This window comes from Paramormyrops kingsleyae, chromosome 24, assembly GCF_048594095.1.
Source record: "Paramormyrops kingsleyae isolate MSU_618 chromosome 24, PKINGS_0.4, whole genome shotgun sequence".
Lineage (NCBI taxonomy): Eukaryota > Metazoa > Chordata > Actinopteri > Osteoglossiformes > Mormyridae > Paramormyrops > Paramormyrops kingsleyae.
This window is the reverse complement of record NC_132820.1, coordinates 3,448,916-3,468,905: the sequence shown is the minus strand read 5'-3', so window position 1 is coordinate 3,468,905 and position 19,990 is coordinate 3,448,916. Positions and strand designations below refer to the sequence as shown.

The 19,990-nt window shown below is 43.5% G+C and overlaps 1 protein-coding gene and 1 long non-coding RNA gene across 2 annotated transcripts; both read right to left on the bottom strand.

Moving 5' to 3' along the window:
- Positions 1-1,512: 1,512 nt before the first annotated feature.
- LOC111850626 (CCR4-NOT transcription complex subunit 6-like) lies at positions 1,513-10,949 on the bottom strand. Its single transcript, XM_023824710.2, has 12 exons — positions 10,747-10,949; positions 8,320-8,442; positions 7,571-7,757; positions 6,530-6,615; positions 6,149-6,253; positions 4,947-5,015; positions 4,695-4,852; positions 3,870-4,024; positions 3,624-3,778; positions 3,315-3,545; positions 2,933-3,135; positions 1,513-2,357 (listed from the first exon to the last, which is right to left on the bottom strand). Exons 1-12 carry the CDS (start codon positions 10,934-10,936, stop codon positions 2,148-2,150), a joined length of 1,872 nt encoding a protein of 623 aa, XP_023680478.2. The 5' UTR covers positions 10,937-10,949; the 3' UTR covers positions 1,513-2,147.
- Positions 10,950-16,088: 5,139 nt separating this feature from the next.
- On the bottom strand, positions 16,089-19,990 carry LOC111850246 (uncharacterized). Its single transcript, XR_002839743.2, has 5 exons — positions 19,832-19,990; positions 17,060-17,149; positions 16,893-16,967; positions 16,741-16,794; positions 16,089-16,364 (listed from the first exon to the last, which is right to left on the bottom strand). It is a non-coding gene; the product is annotated as an uncharacterized lncRNA (long non-coding RNA).

Here is a 19,990-nt window from a genome sequence, read left to right as displayed (position 1 = left end):
GGATGATTCTCTGGGAGGCAGAGCAGCATGCAAATGCAAGGGCACTGATAGTATGATTTGATAGAAATCAGACAGATCCCAACGATTAATGAGTCACTGATTACTACAGAACTCCGTAAACCCACAAGGAGACCAGAAACAACAATATTAACTTCCACAGCAGATATTGAACTGGACAGAATCCTAAAAAAAACTAATAATTCTGAAGAGCTGCACAGCTGTCAGACGATTGCACAACCGATGTGACCAACAGAATCGTTGAGGCACAATGCATTTTTTTTTTTTTTTTTAAAGAAAAAAACTCTCCCTTCAGCGTCCGGTCTCCTCCACACATCTTTCCCAAGACCTACAGGGGGGGTCCGTTCTCCAGAGAGCCGAAAGCATGGGGGGCGGGGTACTTCCCTCGCTATTTCATACGCCCCGAGGGGGGGGGGGGGGGGGGTGACTCGGGGCATGTTGGCGGAAGCTGCCTGAACGAGCAGATGGACTCCTGAAGTGCTGTCAGAATCTGCCTAGAGTGCAACATTTTGGAAATAAACACCACTGTAGTACATCTAAGGAACGGAACCCATGGGAGTGCAAACGGTAGCAGCGATTACAGGAACAATTTTTTTCTTTGATTTTTTTTTTTCTTTTCTTAAAAAGTCTTTTGTACAAGCTGGTCGTGTCTTTAAACACGTTAAAACTGATATAAATTTAGTTCACAATACAATCTTTTTTTCCCCAAATCTGATTATTAGAATTCCAAGTACAAAAATGCAATAAATCAGGTCGTTTGCAGTTCATATACAATCATGTAAACGCTAATTCCAAATTTCAATATTATAAATACTTGTATGAAAAACCCCTACAATGAAACATGAAGGTATGGTTGTGAAGGTCACTACTGGCAGCTAAGTCTAAGTGTGTGTGTGTGTGTGTGTGTGTGTGTGTGTGTGTGTGTGTGTGTGTGTGTGTGTGTGTGTACGCTGGTGCCGATGGCAGCTGTAATGCCACACTAAGACCTCCAAGAGTCGACAGTCAATCACCCCCTTGGTCCCTGCAAAGGGCACTGGAGAGCTACTGCAGCAGAGAGGGCCGTCGGGCTTGGCCGGGACATCATTCGCGCCCTTAGGAGGGAACCTTCCCTTGTCTTGTGCCCTCAGTCGACTCCCTCCACCCCAGTCCACAAGGTGGCGCTACAGCCCAATTGCTTAAATCGACCGACGATTAAAAAAAAAAATATAAAAAAAAAAACTCTGTAAAGGAGAGGGGCTACAGAGCGGCCAACTTCATTCCCACCGTTTGAAGAGAGAAGAAAACAACGCTGTAAAACAAAAGACTGAAATATTTGAAAGACATTAAATTCAGCTGAATAAATTAAGCTGCAGAGCTCCTAGAAGTCAGAATTAAGGGGTTTTTGTGATTACAATCACCACAAAAAAAACAAGCAGTATGGCTTTAAGAGCCAGTAGACGTATAACATACTACTGCTATACAATGGCAATATGAGGTTTAAAATTAAAAAGGGGGCGGGACTTGTAGCAACAGGAGGGTTGGTTGGTTTCAGCACCATAGAGTGTAAAGCAAGTTTGGCCGGCTCTCTCCTTCGCTAACAAGTCCGCCTCTTAAAACGAACAATGCGTGACACAGGAGGGTATTACTGTGCGCAAAAAAAAGGGGGGGGTTCATGGCAAATAAAGGCAAAACGAAAAGGTGAGGATTTTTAACACAGCCGGAAAACTAGCTTGGATTTGGATAGCTATGGATGGTGCACTCTCTTCCCTGTGTGTGTTATGATGCCTGTGTGGTCCTGAGTTCTTCCACCTGTGAAATCACTGCATTCATCAATAGAGAATTTTAACTGTGGACCGCTGATAGAGAACGTAAATATTAACTTCGATGGGTATCGTCGCAGTAACAGTGGGGAGAGTGTAAAAAGTATCTACGAGTCCAGATCATTACATTGCGCCTGAAAATGGTAAAAGTATTACCAGCATTGACTTTAGCGTCAATTAAAATCTATTAAAAACCATTACAAAAAGAGAAAAATCCCTGTTGGCCATACCTCACTTCTCTGATCATATTATTATACAGATTATGTATTTCTTCAAAAATTTACAGAAAAGCGCTTGGGGAGAATTAGCTCCCTCCAGTGGCTCGGAAGACTACCTGCGGCCTTGCAGGTGGATTCCATTGACTGGTGGCGTATAGGGCAGAACTAGCTCCAGCTGTGCAAATAGGGAGAAGTGATCAGAGGGGATATGAGAATGTGGGCAACCGCTGACATTGTTCTCAAGCCAGTTTGGATCCACTGGCCCCAAGACTCCCAACACATTGAGCAGAGGCTGAGAGTAGAAGATGTAATCAATGACACCCTGAAAGAGAAAAGGAAAGAGCTTTTTAAACCTCTCGTGCTTCACTATCCTGCAGACCAGCATCGACCAGGAAAATCTTTAGCTAGCTTGGGGTCATTTTATCCGCATTTAAAGTTCTCGTTACACAAAGTGCACTAAAGTCAGGATTAGGTCCACGATATTTAGTCATGCTTCAGAACTATTTAATGTCAATGTCTGCAGACATTTCAATTTAGCATTGCACGAGTCAAAAGATAACCAGATGGGTCAAGCAGAAATACTTGTATTTCCAAGCTATGCTCATTTGGCAAGTTCTTAAAAAGAACCCAACGGAACCTAATTGACAGGTCACATAAAACTCTACGACCATCAAGATTGGGAGAGTCTGTAAACTGGCCATAGAAAGATAAGCTCTGATACTGTTTAACGGGAAACGCGTAGCTCCGCACATAGCTCAAAGCAGTCTCGCTCATTTTATTAATGTGCTTTGACTTGAGGGAATCGGCTCAAGCTAGAAGACAACTGATGCTTTAGAGACTCCTCTGACAGAAGCAACCAGAAAATCCCAGCACCCAGAGAAAGAGAAGGGACTGTACCTTGAAGTCGAAGGTGTAGTTGGTGTAAGGCATGAGGCCGTTCTCGTAGGCGCTCTTCAGCTTGAAGCCGTGCGTGATTCTGCCGTTGGGTGTGCCCTTCTTTCCGTTGCAGTTGAAGTTGGTCAGGCTGTCAACGTAGCGAAGCTCTTTGAAGTCCTTGTGCGTGCTGTCCACCCCTCCCGTGCTCAGGTACTCCACCACACCTGTACACGTTACAGACGTGCGTCACACCATTTGTCACTCAGGAAGCCACACCCATGGTCTCTCTAGCACCATCCACTGGTCACGCAAAACCAAGTCTCCTCCAAGCTCCAATCAGATCCTCACACTCTTTGGAAATACCTAGTGCACATTTGGCTAATACATTTGGCAAAGAACTTACCAGAATCGGGCAATGAGTTGAGGTCAGCGCACAACACGAGGGGGATGGCGTTGGTCTCACCGGAGATGGAGTTCAACTTGAGGCTTCTCGTGGTGTTGTCAATGATGTTCTTGATCTCCGACAGGAACATCATGGTCTGGACTAACTTCACGTCGGAGTACTCCGGGTCCCAGTGCATGTGAGCATTAGCCACCAGGAGGAGTTGTTTCTCCATCCCATGCAGTTTGCCAGCTGGAAAGCAAGAGTAGCTTAAGCCGGGGTCACCACAGTACACGACTCCAAGAGTGCGGCATAAGCCTGGAGACCCACCCGTCTGCTCCATCATCTCCTTGCGAATCTCGAGCAGCACCGCAACCCCAATGTTGTCCTTGGTCATAACCCGGTTCAGCATGGCTTCCGAACCCTCCGAATTAGCCATGGCCAGCTGGTTAAACTCCACAGTATGTTTCTGCACCAAGACAAACCTGTAGGCGACACGAGCGAGATTTAACGGGGTGGCACAGCTGATACGGCACGGAACGCCGAAAGAAGCGGGTCTTGGGGGGGCAGGCTCACTTTTCAGTTTTGAAGAATATTGCACACCCATCCACATGCTTACGGTCCGATTCGGACATGGTCCTGGCTCTGGACTTCGGGCTGAAGAAGCCCTCGTATCCGTGCTCTTTCAGCTCTACCAGAAAGTAGTTATAGTACTGTTCCGTTTCAACTTCCTGTAAAGACAACACAGGGCAGATGTAACCAGTCAACCTTACACAAAGCCAGCCAGCTGCTTTTACACCATCTCATATCAATCATTCCCTACATCGATGCAAGCAAATATTAAACGTTTAAGTTTTTCGCGCAGTCTATCCACGCCTTTTACCAGGAGCACGAGCAGCCCGGCGCGAACGTCTGCGCAATGATATGGTTGGCGTGTGGAGTTTGGCAGAAAGAAAATCGCTACACAAAACTGTCTGTGAATTATCTTGAGTAACCGGGTCAAGATTTCTGCTAGGAGACCATGCCGTTGAATTTTTCAAATATACGCTTCGGTGGTGTAATCATCACCGAAAAAATGCCGTTCAGTCCCAAAATATTCTAAAGACAACTGACATTTCTACATCCAATTTCTCTAAAACTAGGCAACTCCCAGCAGAACGATCTGGATGGATAAATAGCACTATAGCATATTTGATTTTTTTTTTGATTTTGAGGTGAACTGCGCCTTTAACATCTGTTTACATATCAAATTAATAATACAAATTACAATTCCATGCAGTAAGCCCCTACAGGGAAAACATTGTAAGTTCAAGAGCAAGACGATACGTATGCCATGAGATCACTTAAATATAACTGCTCAGCTCTAAAGCCAATCAGATGCGGTCGCAGCGCCAGCCCCACCTGCAGGCTGATGATGTCAGCGCAGCAGCTCAGGATTTCCTGCATGATGGCCTTCTTCCTGTACTCCCAGTTGAGCGCCCACGACGGGCAGTAGCCGTAAAGCTGACGCGTGGCGTACTTGTCGCAGAGCACGTTGTAGCACATGACAGAAAACAGCGCTGCGGAGCGAAAGGTCGGGAACGGTTAAAGCGGCATGACTCGGAGATCGCGCCAAAAACAGGGGCACGGCGCGGACGGGGCGGCAGGTCTTACCTGCGGGGCGCGTCCTGTCCGGCTCCTGCAGCATGATCCAGGACCTGGGCGGAGGCTGCTCTGTGGAGACTGCAGCCAGAGAAAAGCAGGATCAGCGCACCTGGGCTCTCTGTTACAGCCTATTCAGGTTCGTCGGTTCATCAATTAGTCATCTAGATAATCAAATCGTCCCGTTTTCTAGAGGAGGGGTCACATTTCAGCTCTGGCACTGGGATTGGCTGCGAGAGCTGGGAAGGTGCTCAAAATGCCTAAAAGGGCAAGGCAATGACATCTGCCATTTAACAACAGGGCACAAATAAATCAATTTATACTGAACTGAATAACATTTACATGAATACCCTGAGTCAGCATCCCAGATCACAGAACATCCTGTTTTCAACCTCCTCTTGATTAGGCAGAACACGAACGCAGCACGCAATGCAGGGAAAAACCTGCTCATCCGACGCGGTTTTGACATCACGTCAAATCTGACATCTGCAGAGACGGCCGCCATTTACACATTTTATGAGTTACACCCGTCCCGGTCTGCGACGTTAACTTTAAGCAGCTAAAAATCCCACACGCTCTTCGTTTGTCATTTCAATTTGCCTGGAGCAATGTGATCAAGGAAACGTCACGTGAAATACACACCACCAATATCCTGAGTTTACTAAGCACATCTTAGGCAACAGTAGAGCAGAGAGTGGGAAACAAATCAGCTACGTTTAAAATGACATTTTAGCTCTAAATTGAAGATACAACTACAACAGCAGCACAGCTGCTAGTAACAGACCACAGCACTATGCAACACCTCTCCACCAAGTCCGTTTTCCTATCGCAGTCATACGTTCAGCTGAACAGTCTTTACGCCAATACAAAGGTGGAATTTGATTTGACAAAAACATAGTTCCTGGCAACATCCATTAACATCTATCAGATAAGGACAATAAAATCTGGTTTTTTACAGGCTGCACTTAGGACAAATCTCAAGACTGTTAAAACAGCTCCCACACTGAATTCGTTTGATTAGCTGTAGCACAACAGGCCTCTGGACAAGGGACGGCGAGCCAAACGATTCAGGATCAACACAGAAGTATGTTAAGCTGAGGAGGCGGGGCAGCGGTTAGTAAAGAACACCTCCCAGCATGACTGACACATATCAAACCACAAACTGACCAATCAGCACAATCAAGTTACCGGGCCAATGAGAAAGGAGCACTCACTGCGTTTGGTGGTGCCAGCAAGGTTATCCAGCAGGTAGTTTAGTAACCGACGAGTCCCATCTGGTTCCTGATAGAGGCTCATGATTTCTTGTGCAAGTGGGTTTCCTACAGGGAGCGGCGAGAGAACGGATGAGGAATGTTTAGTCTTCTCAAAGACTTTCACTTAATACACACTATTACGGCCTTAAATGCAATCCAGCACAAGTAATAACTTTACAAAACACAACTTTACAAAATTACACAGAAGTGCATGAGAAAGCATGCGCTAATTTTATCATTAACTAAACTTAATCTGCCTTACAGCCTACACCTCTTGGAATAAAATATTTTGGTGGTTTCCCAGACTGGACAGAGTCCTGACCCTGAAAATGAGAGACTCACCTTTCAAGCCAAGTGTTTGTAACTGAAACAGCTTCCCAAGTTCGAAAGGTAGAACCCGCAACTGGTTGTTATTTAAAAGCAGTTCCCTGAAAAAGGACAAGAAGCGCTGGCTTTAGTGACGAGAGCCCCGGCGATGATTCGCTGGAGATGCGCTCCAAACTCGTTAATACCGAGGGCACGGTGCATCGAAATGGGCAATTAGCAGAGCTGGCATAGGAAGTAGGCGGAGTGGAGAGGACAGAACAGCAATCGAAACCTAGAGAGACTGACAGGGCACACCAATGCCAGTGAAGTTCAATCTAGACATTGTGCCCATGTACTGGAAGCCAAGCACTTGCTGTTCCATCTGCCCTATGACTGCAGACCTCAGGGCTCGCTATCTAAACAGAGCAGCCCTTGTCGAAGCATTCAGGTTTGTCAGAATAAACCTACATATTTATATGAAACAGAAACCATAGCTGGGTGAAGACTGCATTTCCTTGAGTCAAACTGTACCGTGCGGCTCTTCAGATTAATGGACACCAACAATCCCTCTTTTCAGCTCTTTAATTACATGCTTCAGACAGAAAGAATATTCTCTAAACAGCAAACAACAAAGACACAAGGTCTTTTGTTCAAGAGAGCAAGACAAGGCTCTCCCCCCCCCCCCCATTTAACACATCATCCCCATTTCTCGAAAACAAGTGACACCTTACGACACCACTGCTCTATCCAGCTCAGGAGGTGGACAACAGCCAGAGGAAAGTTCAGGATAATTATCACAGTTGAAGAGTTTATTTTAGGAAGCCCAAGTCCTTAGAATCGTTTGTTTTTCTTTTTTTTTTTGCAGATGTTTCAGGGAGTATGTTAGCTGGGGTAACTTAAGCTAGAAGTCATGACTGTCCGGTAGGGATGCTCCATACCTAAACTCTTATCGGACGATCGTGACTTCTAGCTTAAGTTACAGCAGCCAGCTGAGAAATCCTGCTTCATGGAACGGTTTCGGGGATTACTTGGCCGTGGGAGGGGCAGGAGCCGAGCGCAAGGGCGGGGGCAGCTCACCTGAGAGATACCATGTTGCCGAGTTCAGCTGGCAGGCTCCTGATCTTGTTGGATGAAAGGTCCAAGTATACCAAGTTATGGAGTTTGGCAATGTCAGGTGGGATGCGTGACAGAGAGTTGTCACTGATGTGCAGGGCAGTGAGATGTGTAAGGGACCAGAGCGCAGAGCTCAGGCTGCGCACTCTACCTGCACGTGGCAAAGACAAGTGCAGACATATTACACACGGCAACATACGCACGCACTTGCACATCACTGGATGCATCACTGCTGTGAATCAGGCTTAGTATCTGACTCAAGGCCACTAGACAAGAGTCTCACCTGAGATATGAAGCACAACATTCAGACTACTACACTATAACATTACTCACTAGGCAAGTAACAAGACTTTAGAAGTATGTGTGCATATGCTGCTTAAACACAGGGTCATTCTCAGCTTCAAAGCTAGCCAGAGGAATTAAACAGGTCGATGTTTTTGTTACTTAAACCGAAATATGCATTGCGAGAAGCTGAATACACAGAACATTCTGGATTTCGGCCTTTTTAAATAAGATCTGCGCGCATTCTCCATCCAAGTGAAACAACTGCCTGACCGGACGCAGAAAGACTGAGAATGTGCCCGATTTAAAAATCCTTGCTCAATACTCCAAGAATAGGACCACGAAGAGTGTCAACAGCAGCAGATCTGAACAGCCAGTGGTGACCATAGAGCCATGCCCCGCCGCGTAAAAAAAAAAAAAATCCTCCTTACCGCTGATTTCAAGCTCGGCCCAGTACGACTTCTTTCCATTGGCTGCCTCCTCACTCGACATTATCGTGTACATCCGCCTAGGGTCAGGCGGGTCATATTTTTCCTTAGGCATTCCGGTTAACACTACGAAGACAGACAGTTGCATACACACATCAGAGGCGTACAAGGAAACCGTGCCTCGGAACATCAACACATTTGTTAAAATTTACAGAGAATACATGCCGCCTGTTAACGCCTCACGATTCATGTCACCCTGTCCCAGAAACACTCTAGGAATCCAGTCTACAAATAAGGAACAACACCTTCCTTCAAATCTTTTAAGACACAGAAATACCATTAATAGAACAGTGTCAGTATTACTAAGTACCTGGTGTTAAGTTGGGCTATGCACAAAAAGAACCCTAATATATAACAATACAAAGACAGAAATAAAATTACTACTTCTAGGTAGATCTTAGCTAATCCTTCTCTAATTAGATCTGGAAGGTAAAAGAGTCAATGCAAATGTTTTATGCTCAAATGTTTTATGCAAATCTTATTTTTAATTTATAGTAACTTTGCTAATTTTAATTTAATTTAATGAAAAGTATTTCTATTGCAGATCTAACCCTGAAAGTGTTCAGAACCTTTGTTTAGAATTAAACACATTACAGGTATTTCCATCCATTTTACACAAGAAAGAGAGAGAGGGTGGTAAATTGAAGGTCAACTGCTCAGAGGAGGTTCAGTTCCCCGTTTAATACTACAAGATGAGAAATGTTTTTAATATATATGCTCCTATAAAATCCAAACATCATCAAAAAGGATCTGAATCAAAATTCTGCAAAAAGCCCTCACGTGAAAAACATGTCGATATTCAACAAATTTTCCATGCAGTGATAACATATGATAATGATAAAGGAGTTTGATACGAGTACTTTTTTCAACAAACTGGGGACATCACCTGCTGACATTCAGCATCTCAGAACACAATGCTGGATGCAGGAAATGATCAAAGGCAGTATTTCAACCTTGATATAAAAGAAGCATTTTCCTGAACCCCGACATCAAAATACTTCATACATATTACACAAGTAAAAGTACAATTAGATGTAAATGCAGATTTGACACTCGGCAAAGCCAGCTATACGTCATAAAACCAGACGCACATTGGAAAGCCACAGGTACAATCTTACTACATTTCATGGCGGTTAGCCAATTCACAAACCAGAAATGTGGTGTTTAAATGTCTACTCATGCCACATGGGCCTGGTACGTAAAGTGCAAACAACGGCGGAACGTAGCTGCCCTTTCCAGAAGCAGCAGAAACACGATAGGGGGCGGGACTCAGACCATGCCGGAGAGCCATTGGAGCGCTGGCCCATCGATCAAAAACACATCCCATTTCCTCATATAAGTCTGAACTAGCCAGCAATCAGGCAACAATATAAACGGCGCTTCATAAACAGGCCTTAGCACTGACACATTGCCATTTGCCTTTACCACAGTTAGAAATACACCGTCATGTGTAGTTCACCGTGGTTTTTTTCCAACTGAAACGGCTGAGTTTCACTATGTTATACTCAAAACGGTCACCACACTCCGCGTCATCTAATGTTACCTGAAGGCATGCACACATGGCTCGCCAGCTATGTACTCCCAAATATAATAAACCACGAATGGCAAGCCGACAACTTTAATCCGTATTGAGACTGAAAAGAAGTTTGTATCCAGCCCACTAAAGGTATATTTTCCACATTAGAAGGACATCCATTATTTCCTAAAAATGCACGTCTGAGCTTTTAAACGCTTCAGGTAATAATAATTCTTCCAAACAAAACTAAAATTAGTAATTTCCTGTCATCGGGCTTCCAGAAATCAACTTACTATTGTCCGGCGAACATGTGTTTACATAGGTAGCCACGTAGCTTAGCCGCTAAACGATCGGTTCAAAATAATGAAAACTACTAATGGTCTGGTAGAGATAATTAGAAAGTCGTCAATTACTTATTTCGTTGAAAAACAGTCCCAGCAGCCTAGTTAGTTAAATATAATTTCCAAACTGACGAAGTCAATTTTACATAAACAATGATCCAGCTAGCCCCCCACGGGATAACTGGTTTGTCAATATTGTTAGCTAGCGGACGATTCGAATTCTACCGCTTAATCTCCGTCATATCATGCAAATAAACGTCGAAATTCGGTTTTTTAAACGCTCTTCCCTGAAAAGGTGCGCTCTCCTGCATGCTGCGTGGCCAACTATTTCCCAAAACGATCGCTGGTTAATTTCTGTGGTAATTAACGCAGCTGGCTAGCAAACGTAACCACGTCCAAAAAAAGAAGAGAAAGAATATACCTACGTCGACGCTTAATGAGCGCAGGTGTTAAAGTTTGATTTGTCTGCCCTCGCTTTTGCTTTTGTTGTCGTTTGGTTTTGCTTTGTTTTACCTGAAAACGCATACCAATTCGCGAGGACGAGTGCGTATTTCCTTTGTTTCTGGTTCAATGTGTCTCCGCTGCTTTCTCCACACAGATACGAGCACAAACACGCATCATGGCGGCCCTGCGCCTCTTCGTTTACGAAGACAGCGCCGGCCCTCATTGGTCGGCCCGCAGCGCGAGCGCAAACGCGCATCATGGCGGACCAGGGATTCTTGGCTTGCAAGGGCAACGCCGGCCCTCATTGGTCAGACCGCAGCACGCAGCGCTGCCATTGGACGCCAGCTCTTGCACAAACGCCTCCGCACTGGGTTTCGCTCGCACGCCATTGAGTCGCCCTGAGCTGCGCTCCATCCGAACTGAATTGTTTAATCCGGCGGCGAAAGGATCGGACAAAAAAGATAATAAAACGAATACAAACGCCCGTATTCCGTTAATGAACGAAAACACATTTTACACGCGAAAGACCTACTTGTATTAAGTATGGATTGTTTAAAAAACTAAGATGAATAGTTATGCAGCATAAACCCATATTAAGGGCCACAGGGGGCCTGGAGCCTATCCCAGGTAGCACAGGACACAAGATTAGGGTACACCCTGGAAGGGATGCCAGTCCATCACAGGGTCGATACACAAGCATAATCAAAAGCAATTTAGTGACACCAATTAATTAAGTGCATATCTTTTGAATGATGAAGGAATTCAACGACCAGGTTTCTGTAAAGTCAGATTTCATTGCACATACAAAGTTACACTCTATTTGTTTAGTTATCATACGAGGGAACTCAGTGGCTTCGTGGGTAACCCCGTCCTCACACCCCAAGGGCGGTCAGTGTGAATCCCGCTTGAATGTTCTCTGGTCTTTCTAGTTTCCTCCCGTAATCCACTGTAAGGTCAATTAGTGTCTCTAAATTACTCATAGTGAGTGAGAGTCCGGCGCGTGAAGAGCTGACGTCCTGTGCACCCAGGGAGCCGGTTGACTGCAACCCTGTACTGTTTATTACTTTTCTCGTCCATCTTGCATAAGTATATAAGGAGGATGGACAGTTCAGTCTTAAAGGAGCTGGTATCATCTCTTATGCAATCAATGCAGGCGTAATACATTGTCCAGCAAGTCCACTTCCACCCAAAGGGATTATGGTTGAATAATAATGTTTCCGTAGCAGAAATTGGTTCAGCTGCCTCCATAGATTATGTAGCAATGAATCTGGCTACTAATTAATGTTGGTCTCTCTGGTATAGTAGTATTTGGGTTGTGACTTTTGTGACAAAGTATGAATTATAGTAGAACTTAGTTGAATCCTTTAGTAGAATCCTGCACCCCCCAATAATGGATTTTGATGGTATGATTGGTATTAGGATTGTCCATATAAGCCTAGTTCTCAAGGTTCTAGAAACAATACTAATATATGACTTAACATATTCTTTAAAACTATTACGTTTTACTGTAAATGAGCAGTGTTTTCTCCCCAACTAAATCTGTCCATAAAATATACTTAAGTTGATAATGACATATTATGTTACTCCCAGCTGTAGACTTGTATGTGATTTAATAAGTAATGATACAAAGAGTAAGAGCATTTCTCCTCGCCTGTGGGCAGCAAGTCTGTCGGAGCACATTATATAATATAAAACTCAGCAGGCACGTATACCATCGTGCTAGTGCATTTGATACTGTGATATGGAAAGGCATGAGTTTCATCTGAATTGGTTGGCAGGTGGCTAGAACTTAACACCGATAGTAAAATGTAGTTGTTTTTTTTATAATAATATAGGCAAATTAAAATTCTGCTTACAATTTTAGGGACATTTACTTAGGCCTAAATACGGCATACTTATTTGGATGTTCTTCAGAAATTAAATGTGCATGAAATGTGTGCTATCTTTAGATTTTAAAAGGCAAAAAGTACAATGAAAAATATGATGAATATTACCGGATATACGTAAGAAATTGCATAATATTGTTTTCATCCAGATTGCTCTGTGGTTGCACTCTCACTTCCTACTGAGTAAATCTGTTAGTCCGTGAAACACAGTTAAGATGCTCTTGATAATTTATTCCAAGTTTATGCCAACGTCAGCAACTGAGTCCAAGTTATTGAGCGCCAGTGGATGTGTACCTAACTTGCAGACGTGTCATCGACTTGCGTAAAGTTAAGTGAAAGGAGGAGTATTAACTTTACCGAAAGCAACAACTATTATCCATGCTTGCAGTCACACGAAAGCCTCCGATAACTTTAAGTAGGACCTATATGCAACTTTATGTCAGTTACATTAACGGGAGAAAATATAAATTGCACTTTAAAGAGTAGCAGGCAGGAAAAAAACCTTACGAAATCTGATCATTAACTACGTAAACCGCGTCAACATAAACTATCAAGGAAGTGCTCGGAAAAAGGAAGCCAATAGATTTGACAAAGATTCTGGTTTTTGGAAACGTTACGAAAAATAAACTACACTTAACTGAGAAATAAATATTATTCTCTTCAGAAAACCTAACAATGAACATTAATAATTAATGTGTCAAGTCCCGATCGTAGTAGGCATATGGTATGGTTTGTGCGCGAGTAAGCTATGCTCATACAGCCCGCAGTTTTAGATATCCTTCACATAGACATCAATCGCCAATTTTAATCTAGAAAAGGTACTAAGTTTTAAAGAGACTCCCGCCGAAACACAAGGTACAAGACGTTCTACGTACCGCAGCTGTCTGCGCAATACATAGTTAAATTAGGTGGGTAAATCCGTGTTTATTAAAAAATACTAGTAATAATAAACATTACCCTCGGAATATTTCTGGAAAACGATTCAAGTGGTTTAAGACGGGATGTAGCCGTGATGAGATGCCATCCATAAGGTCTAAAGCGTGAGATGCGGTGATAAACGGCAGCGCCTCTAAGTAATGATCTTTATGATTGGGCCCGACATACGTCCAGGGGTTATAGGAAGATTATGCACAGCCTGGGAGCTCTATAAATATTCTTTACTTAATAAATAAATAGATTGAATCAGTTTCTGTCTTTCTATGATTATATTTTGCAGAAAAGCATCTGGAAGACGGATAGTTAGATGGGTAGGATGGGAAAAAAAAACTACTGAATCCAGATGTGAATTGATGTAGCAATAAATGTTTAATCACTCATACTGATGTGTATAAAAATGCAGGACGGGCGCAGATGGACAGGATGGCTAGTACTTAATAACTCTGCGATGTGTTCAGAATGGAGCAGAGACATTGTTTTCCTGCACTGTTAATAGTCAATGGAATTTCTTGTGGAAAAATAGTTTAATCCTTCCAGTAGAGTAGTGCTTTTTAGTCCGGTCCTCAGGGTACCGTCAGCCAGTCCACGTTTTTGCTCTCTCCCAGCTCCATTTTTGCTACCTGGAGCTGAGAGGGAGCAAAAACATGGACAGTCTGTGGGTCCCTGAGGACCAGATTGGGAACCACTGCAGTAGAGTTCTAGAATGTTGCTCTCTATTTATATACAGTAGCTACAATAAAATGTACATGTTTGTCACAATTAAATTTCTCTTGCTTCTTTCTCAGCTTCAGATACATCCATTTCATAATGAACGTTACTTTCTTGTGATGTTTTAAAATTATACAAATCAGGATCGTAATCAGCTGGGCTCTGCTGTGTCAGTTTTATCTTGGGTGTAAGTATACGATAAAATATTTTGCAAATGTTTACCTACCAGATGATTATATAAATAGCAGCATTCTGTTTCAAATCTTTAATTCGCCATCAAATATGACATTTTAAGACACAGTTACACATCACATGCGACTCTTTTGAAGTGTGAAATATATAAAGTGCTTTGTTAATGCCTGGGCTTTGGCAGGGTAAACATTTGCACAAGTACCAGTAGCGAAGGCTGCTGATGAGGTTCCTCGCTGGATGCATAATCTGCCATCACACCTAATAATGCAATCGCAAGATGACCTTTTTGCATCCTCAGCAATGCTATTGAAGTCACTCATCTTTTACGACTGGGAAGATCTTAAGCAGTCCACATCTAAACAGGGACGCATGGAGAGCTTATTTAAAACCATCTAAAATGCACGCAGACTTCTTGATATGGTCGCCAGGGTCTCTCTCTCTCTTGGACGGAATGCCATCTTTCGCTGCTTATCTGATGCTATTCCCAGCGTTCTCGCGACACTGACGTCATATGTGTGAAACTGTACTTGGCGTCCCTATGGATACGTCTGGCCAAGGTGCGTTTCGCTGCGTGCGGCCTTTATAAGATCAGCTCGGTGACAAGACCCAGCATGGGGGGGGTAGTGTGGGGGCTGAATAGGGCTATTGTTGCAGGAGTTCAGGTCCTTGCCTTTTCCTAGGGAGACAGCGGTTCGACTCTCCAGGATGCCTCTCATACAAACAAGGAAAGCTTTGATTAAAAAAGAAAAACCATTTCAGACTGTCTGCCAGAAAAGCTCACCTGTCAATGTTTAAACTGTTCGAACTTGACCTTATGTTAGGTGTTGGGAAAACATCGCCTGCAGTGAAAATCATTTGATGATATGAATTTAGCTGCTGTATGTGTGTTAAATTATAGATATCATTATTCTATTCATCTTGCCATAAAAAGCTCAGCTTCCTGGGATGAACTCCAGACCCACTGTGACACACTACTGGGTAGGCAGTTACGGAAGATGGATGGATTTCACATTAAAATCCTAGTAAAGATGGCGCGCTGGTGCAGAATCTTGCATAATTTTGCCTCTAACTGTGTAGCAAAACAGTGCGTGAGGGAGGGGAAACTGGTTACACGCTGGCACTTGAGAACGTCAGGCAGGGAAACATAAATTCGCCTCTCCAGTGAATTTGAGGGGGAAAAACGTTGTTTTTCTGCACAAGCCTTGGTGTTTATTGGCAGTTAAAATAAATGTTTTAAAGTGGGAATTTGTGTTTGATCCTTGCTGTGCCCCGTCAGACATCTGCAGTGAGGCGGCTTCATTGGGTCTCTCTTGCTCTTATCACTCTGCGTTGATGTCCATCATGAGCCCGCAGGGTTTCGAGTGGGATTTGGAAGATTGCGATCTCCCCCGAGAGCGCTGCATCGCTCGGTAAAGCCCGCCGCCCGCGGTACGCTAACAGCTCGTACATCAGAGAAGTGGGTGATCTGAGCTGGCCTGGGAGGGGAGGTGTCACATGTCGAGGGGAACGTCTTCAGACTGGGATGTGATTGGCTACACTGAGTTGTGAGGAAAACAGGGGAAGATTCACATCCTTGGGTGACCTTGCTATCATGCATTCAGTGTGTATACAGTGTGTTGTCATCAGGTTAATCTTGTCTCTGGATGGCAGTGCCTGTGTGTGTATCCATGCATTTGAATACCACTGCCATTTAATTTAATCAGTATTTTATTTTCTCTTTAGGCTGGAGACAAAGCACATTCACACACATTTACAGCTGACTTTCAACAGCATTCCAGTTCACCTCTGAGAAAATCACCCATCTCCCCCACATCAGTGCAAAACAACTAGAACGGTTAGGTTAATCATTTGTGTAAAGCCTGCATCAATTCCATCGCTCGCAAAAAGCTTACAATCCCTTCAGACTGTGAATTATTTCAGTTCCTCCGACGAAGATGTAGGTGTTTCTGTGCTTTCGTGGACTTCCTGGAATCCAGGTGCATTTTGGGAAAAAACAAGCATCAGGAACAGAAGTCACACAGAGGCAAGATCCGAGACAAACAAGAACTGTGGTATATTTACCATTATACTGCCTAGATGTTCCCTTTCCAATATTTGCTGTTTTTGTGTGACTTTGCACACTTTAATTTTTGTTTTTCACCGACCTGTACTCTACCAAGTGTCAAGTGATGTAACAAATCAACACCGAACGTGGCTCTGGAGACACCAGGATCTTTTGATTAGGTGATGATTGTTCAGTTTTCATTTCCAGACATTAAAACGACTGCAGATCACATGCTTGTGAATTAAATAAAGTGACTGAATCATTTAGGCCTGGCAGGATAATGGCCTAAATACTTACGTGAAGTTTCTGCAGCTCTGGCTTTCCGGGCAGGGACTTCTGCGTATAAAAGGCCTGTAAAGTGACAGCTTATTACCGTATGTGGCTGAGCGCTAATTATCGTACGAATGAATGAAACCAGAAGACGGATCGCAGAAAAATTGCTGACTTACCTTCTTGGCTTGCTGGCTGTCGTCTATAGACTTAGATCTGCTTTTCACATGCTTTGGGGGGGCCAATGAATGGCACTGAAGAGAAATCAACAGCTGGCTTTAGCGTTTTGCAGAGATTATTATTATGATGACTTTGCGATGTCACAAACTCCTGTGCCCATACTTACCTTGTTACCGGCATTATCCATGACTTACTCTGTTCTCCACGTCAAGGAGCCAGATTACGTTGTGCTGCTTGTCACTTTTAAATTTATGTTCTGTGGAAACAAAATTATTAAAATGATCAGTAATGTTATATCAGTCTTACCTCATATGACGTTTTTTTTTTACGTAATTCCATTTTGCTTCCTCTAGATGGCAGCGTTTTAACGTCAACCGGCAAAATAGACACATTTTGCTGTGATTGGCATCCCGCAATATTAATTCCTATTAAATGTCCTTATTGCATAATAAAGCGCACTGTGGAAACCTGGGTGACTGATTTACTATAATTCAATACATGTGCATCTAGTAGTACAACATTCAGTCAAACCTATTAATATAATATATGAACATACTAATAATACGTATCTAAGAAATGGAATCGTAGTGTACTCCTAAATCATGTGTATCTTGCAGCTATAAATTAAATGTGCCTTATGGTTCTTATATATTTACAAGTTTACAAACAGATTTTAAAGAATCATGAGAAGAGCAGACCGTCATTTAAGAGGAGCCGAGATCACTTCAGGTGGCTGTGTAAGCAAGGGACCAGGGGGAGGTACGAGCAAGCAGCCCGCTCGTCTGTCCGCATTTCCCTGCGGTACCAAAGCCCTTTTTGGGACACAGTGCCATTTCATCCGAAATGCGTCGTGATTCTGGGCTCCCTGAAGTAGATTTGTTATGGATGCTTGGAGTCATTAAGTGACACCATTATGAAAAAAAAACCCTGACTCATACTTATATGACTCATGATGAGAAGTGTGTGTGTGTGTGTGTGTGTGTCTGTGTGTGTGTGTGTGTGTGAGAGAGAGAGAGAGAGAGAGAGAGATTTGCAGGATGTACTGTGTCTGACACTGCTTTGGGACTGAGGGATTTGTTTGTGGCTGCTGACTAGATATTTTTTCCTTCATTTGGTTTTGGCTCCCATAAAATCATCTATTCCTGTACTCAATTGAACGATGTCTAATTATTGTTTTAATATCAAGGGAATGCATGCTTGGTAATACTTGAACTCGAGATGAAAATGCTTTCCTTGTGTCCCAGGGAACTGGCAGGGGAATGCCATCACTATGGCAACGATTGGAAAGGGGCCACCGGCGATCTGAGGGAATTATCAGCCAATTCCCTCTGGTAGCGAAATGCCGCCCCCCCACGAGGGACATTAAAACCGCAAGGCTGAAGTTCATCTGACACTCTGCCGATCATCGTCTGAAAGGGAAGCCTATCTGTTCACCAACTTTCCCATACATAAATGTAGCGAGAACGTGCATGAAAAGTTTGCTGGCATTTGATACCCGACGCATTAGCAAACACACCAGGCTTATTCTCTAGCTTACAGTCGCAGCCCCGGTGGAATTTCTCTTAAATCGCTCCTAAATTGTTCTTGACTTGATATGCCCATTTTTGAGATGTAATCATTTTTTGCCCCTTGGCTATACTCTACACGCACCATTGGCTCCATGCCAGCCTGAGGGAAACGCAAAGTAATTAATGTAATTAAATCCAGCCGCCGCCTGTCCGTTAGCCGATGTCGTTATGTCACGGACGCTGCAGTGCTTTTTCAGTAAATGCCGGTAATTACGGTGTGCTCGACAGTGCTTCGTGACTGAGTTGGATCCAGGGCAACCTAGATGAGACCCGCGCTGGTGATTGACAGGTCAGGGATGCTCTCCGAGGCTACACCTCTGTTCTTTTGACACCCCCAAACGTGGGACCTGCTTCATTTCCCCGTGCCCCCCAGACAGAGGTTATACAGTTTCCCGATGAATCAGCCGAGTGTGTCACGCAGCTGTTGCACAAACAGCCGTGATTGCTTGTGTTCTGTTTGATTGCGGTTCCACATTACATCTGCCTCCCTGCATCGTACTTCGTCCTCATTCTAAACACCTCTTCTGATCCCCTGCAGCATAAAACGTAACAAATCGCATTTCCATTTCGCATCCATCCTTCCATTCCTGCTAAGATTCAACTAAAGAAGCAGGAAATCTGGAAAAGGCTAATTTGTCCTGTTATCACTCATCATGACCTTTTCTCAATGGCCTAAGAAGCATTATTTTAAAGCAATGGCGATATTTGAAGCGTTTCTATCCACATGCTTTTTCTTATAAAAAAAACGAGTCTGCAACATATATTTTGTTATGGGAAATGAAATGTTTTTTTCAGCCTGTAGCTGTTTATGCAGTGAGGTTACACGGAGTGCTTACTGGCAAGTGTGTTTATGTGTGTGTGGGTGTGTGAATTTTATCAGAATTGCACAGACGCAGAGTGGTGGTATCTTTCCACATTAAGAAACTTAACATGAGGATTTACATTCTATAACAAGATGATTATTTAAGCATGTATTAAAGACATGTTACCCTATAAAACATTATACCCCTTATGAACACTCATAAGCCCCTTATAAACACTTATAAACCCCTTTTACACACTTCAGTTCCGGTGGTAGTGGGAAAATCACCCCAATTCTTTGTCCAATTTCAACATCATCATTACCATTATAATTTTCATTATTCTGGAAAAAAAAAATTACATAGAATTGCCTTACATTAAATATAATCCTTTAGAAACTCTGTACCACCTAAATGCTGGGGGACAGGATGACCAAAATGAATTGCAATTAATAAATATATTTTGAAATGTGTTCACATAAAGTTGTGGAAATCCAGATCCCAAGACTGTGGACAAAAGCAGTATGTCCCCAAAGTAGGTATTTTAGCATCATGGAAATCTGGGCATACCTTAACGTCTTCGGCTCTTCTGGGTCTCCTCTCCTTTCGGCTCTGTCTCCCCTCTGAGATGCTTAGCTCACACGGTAGTGCCCAGCCAAGCTCAGTCTTGCACCTCACACGAAGGAATGCTGCACAGCTCCTCCTTTCCCATTCACCAGTCCGGGCCCA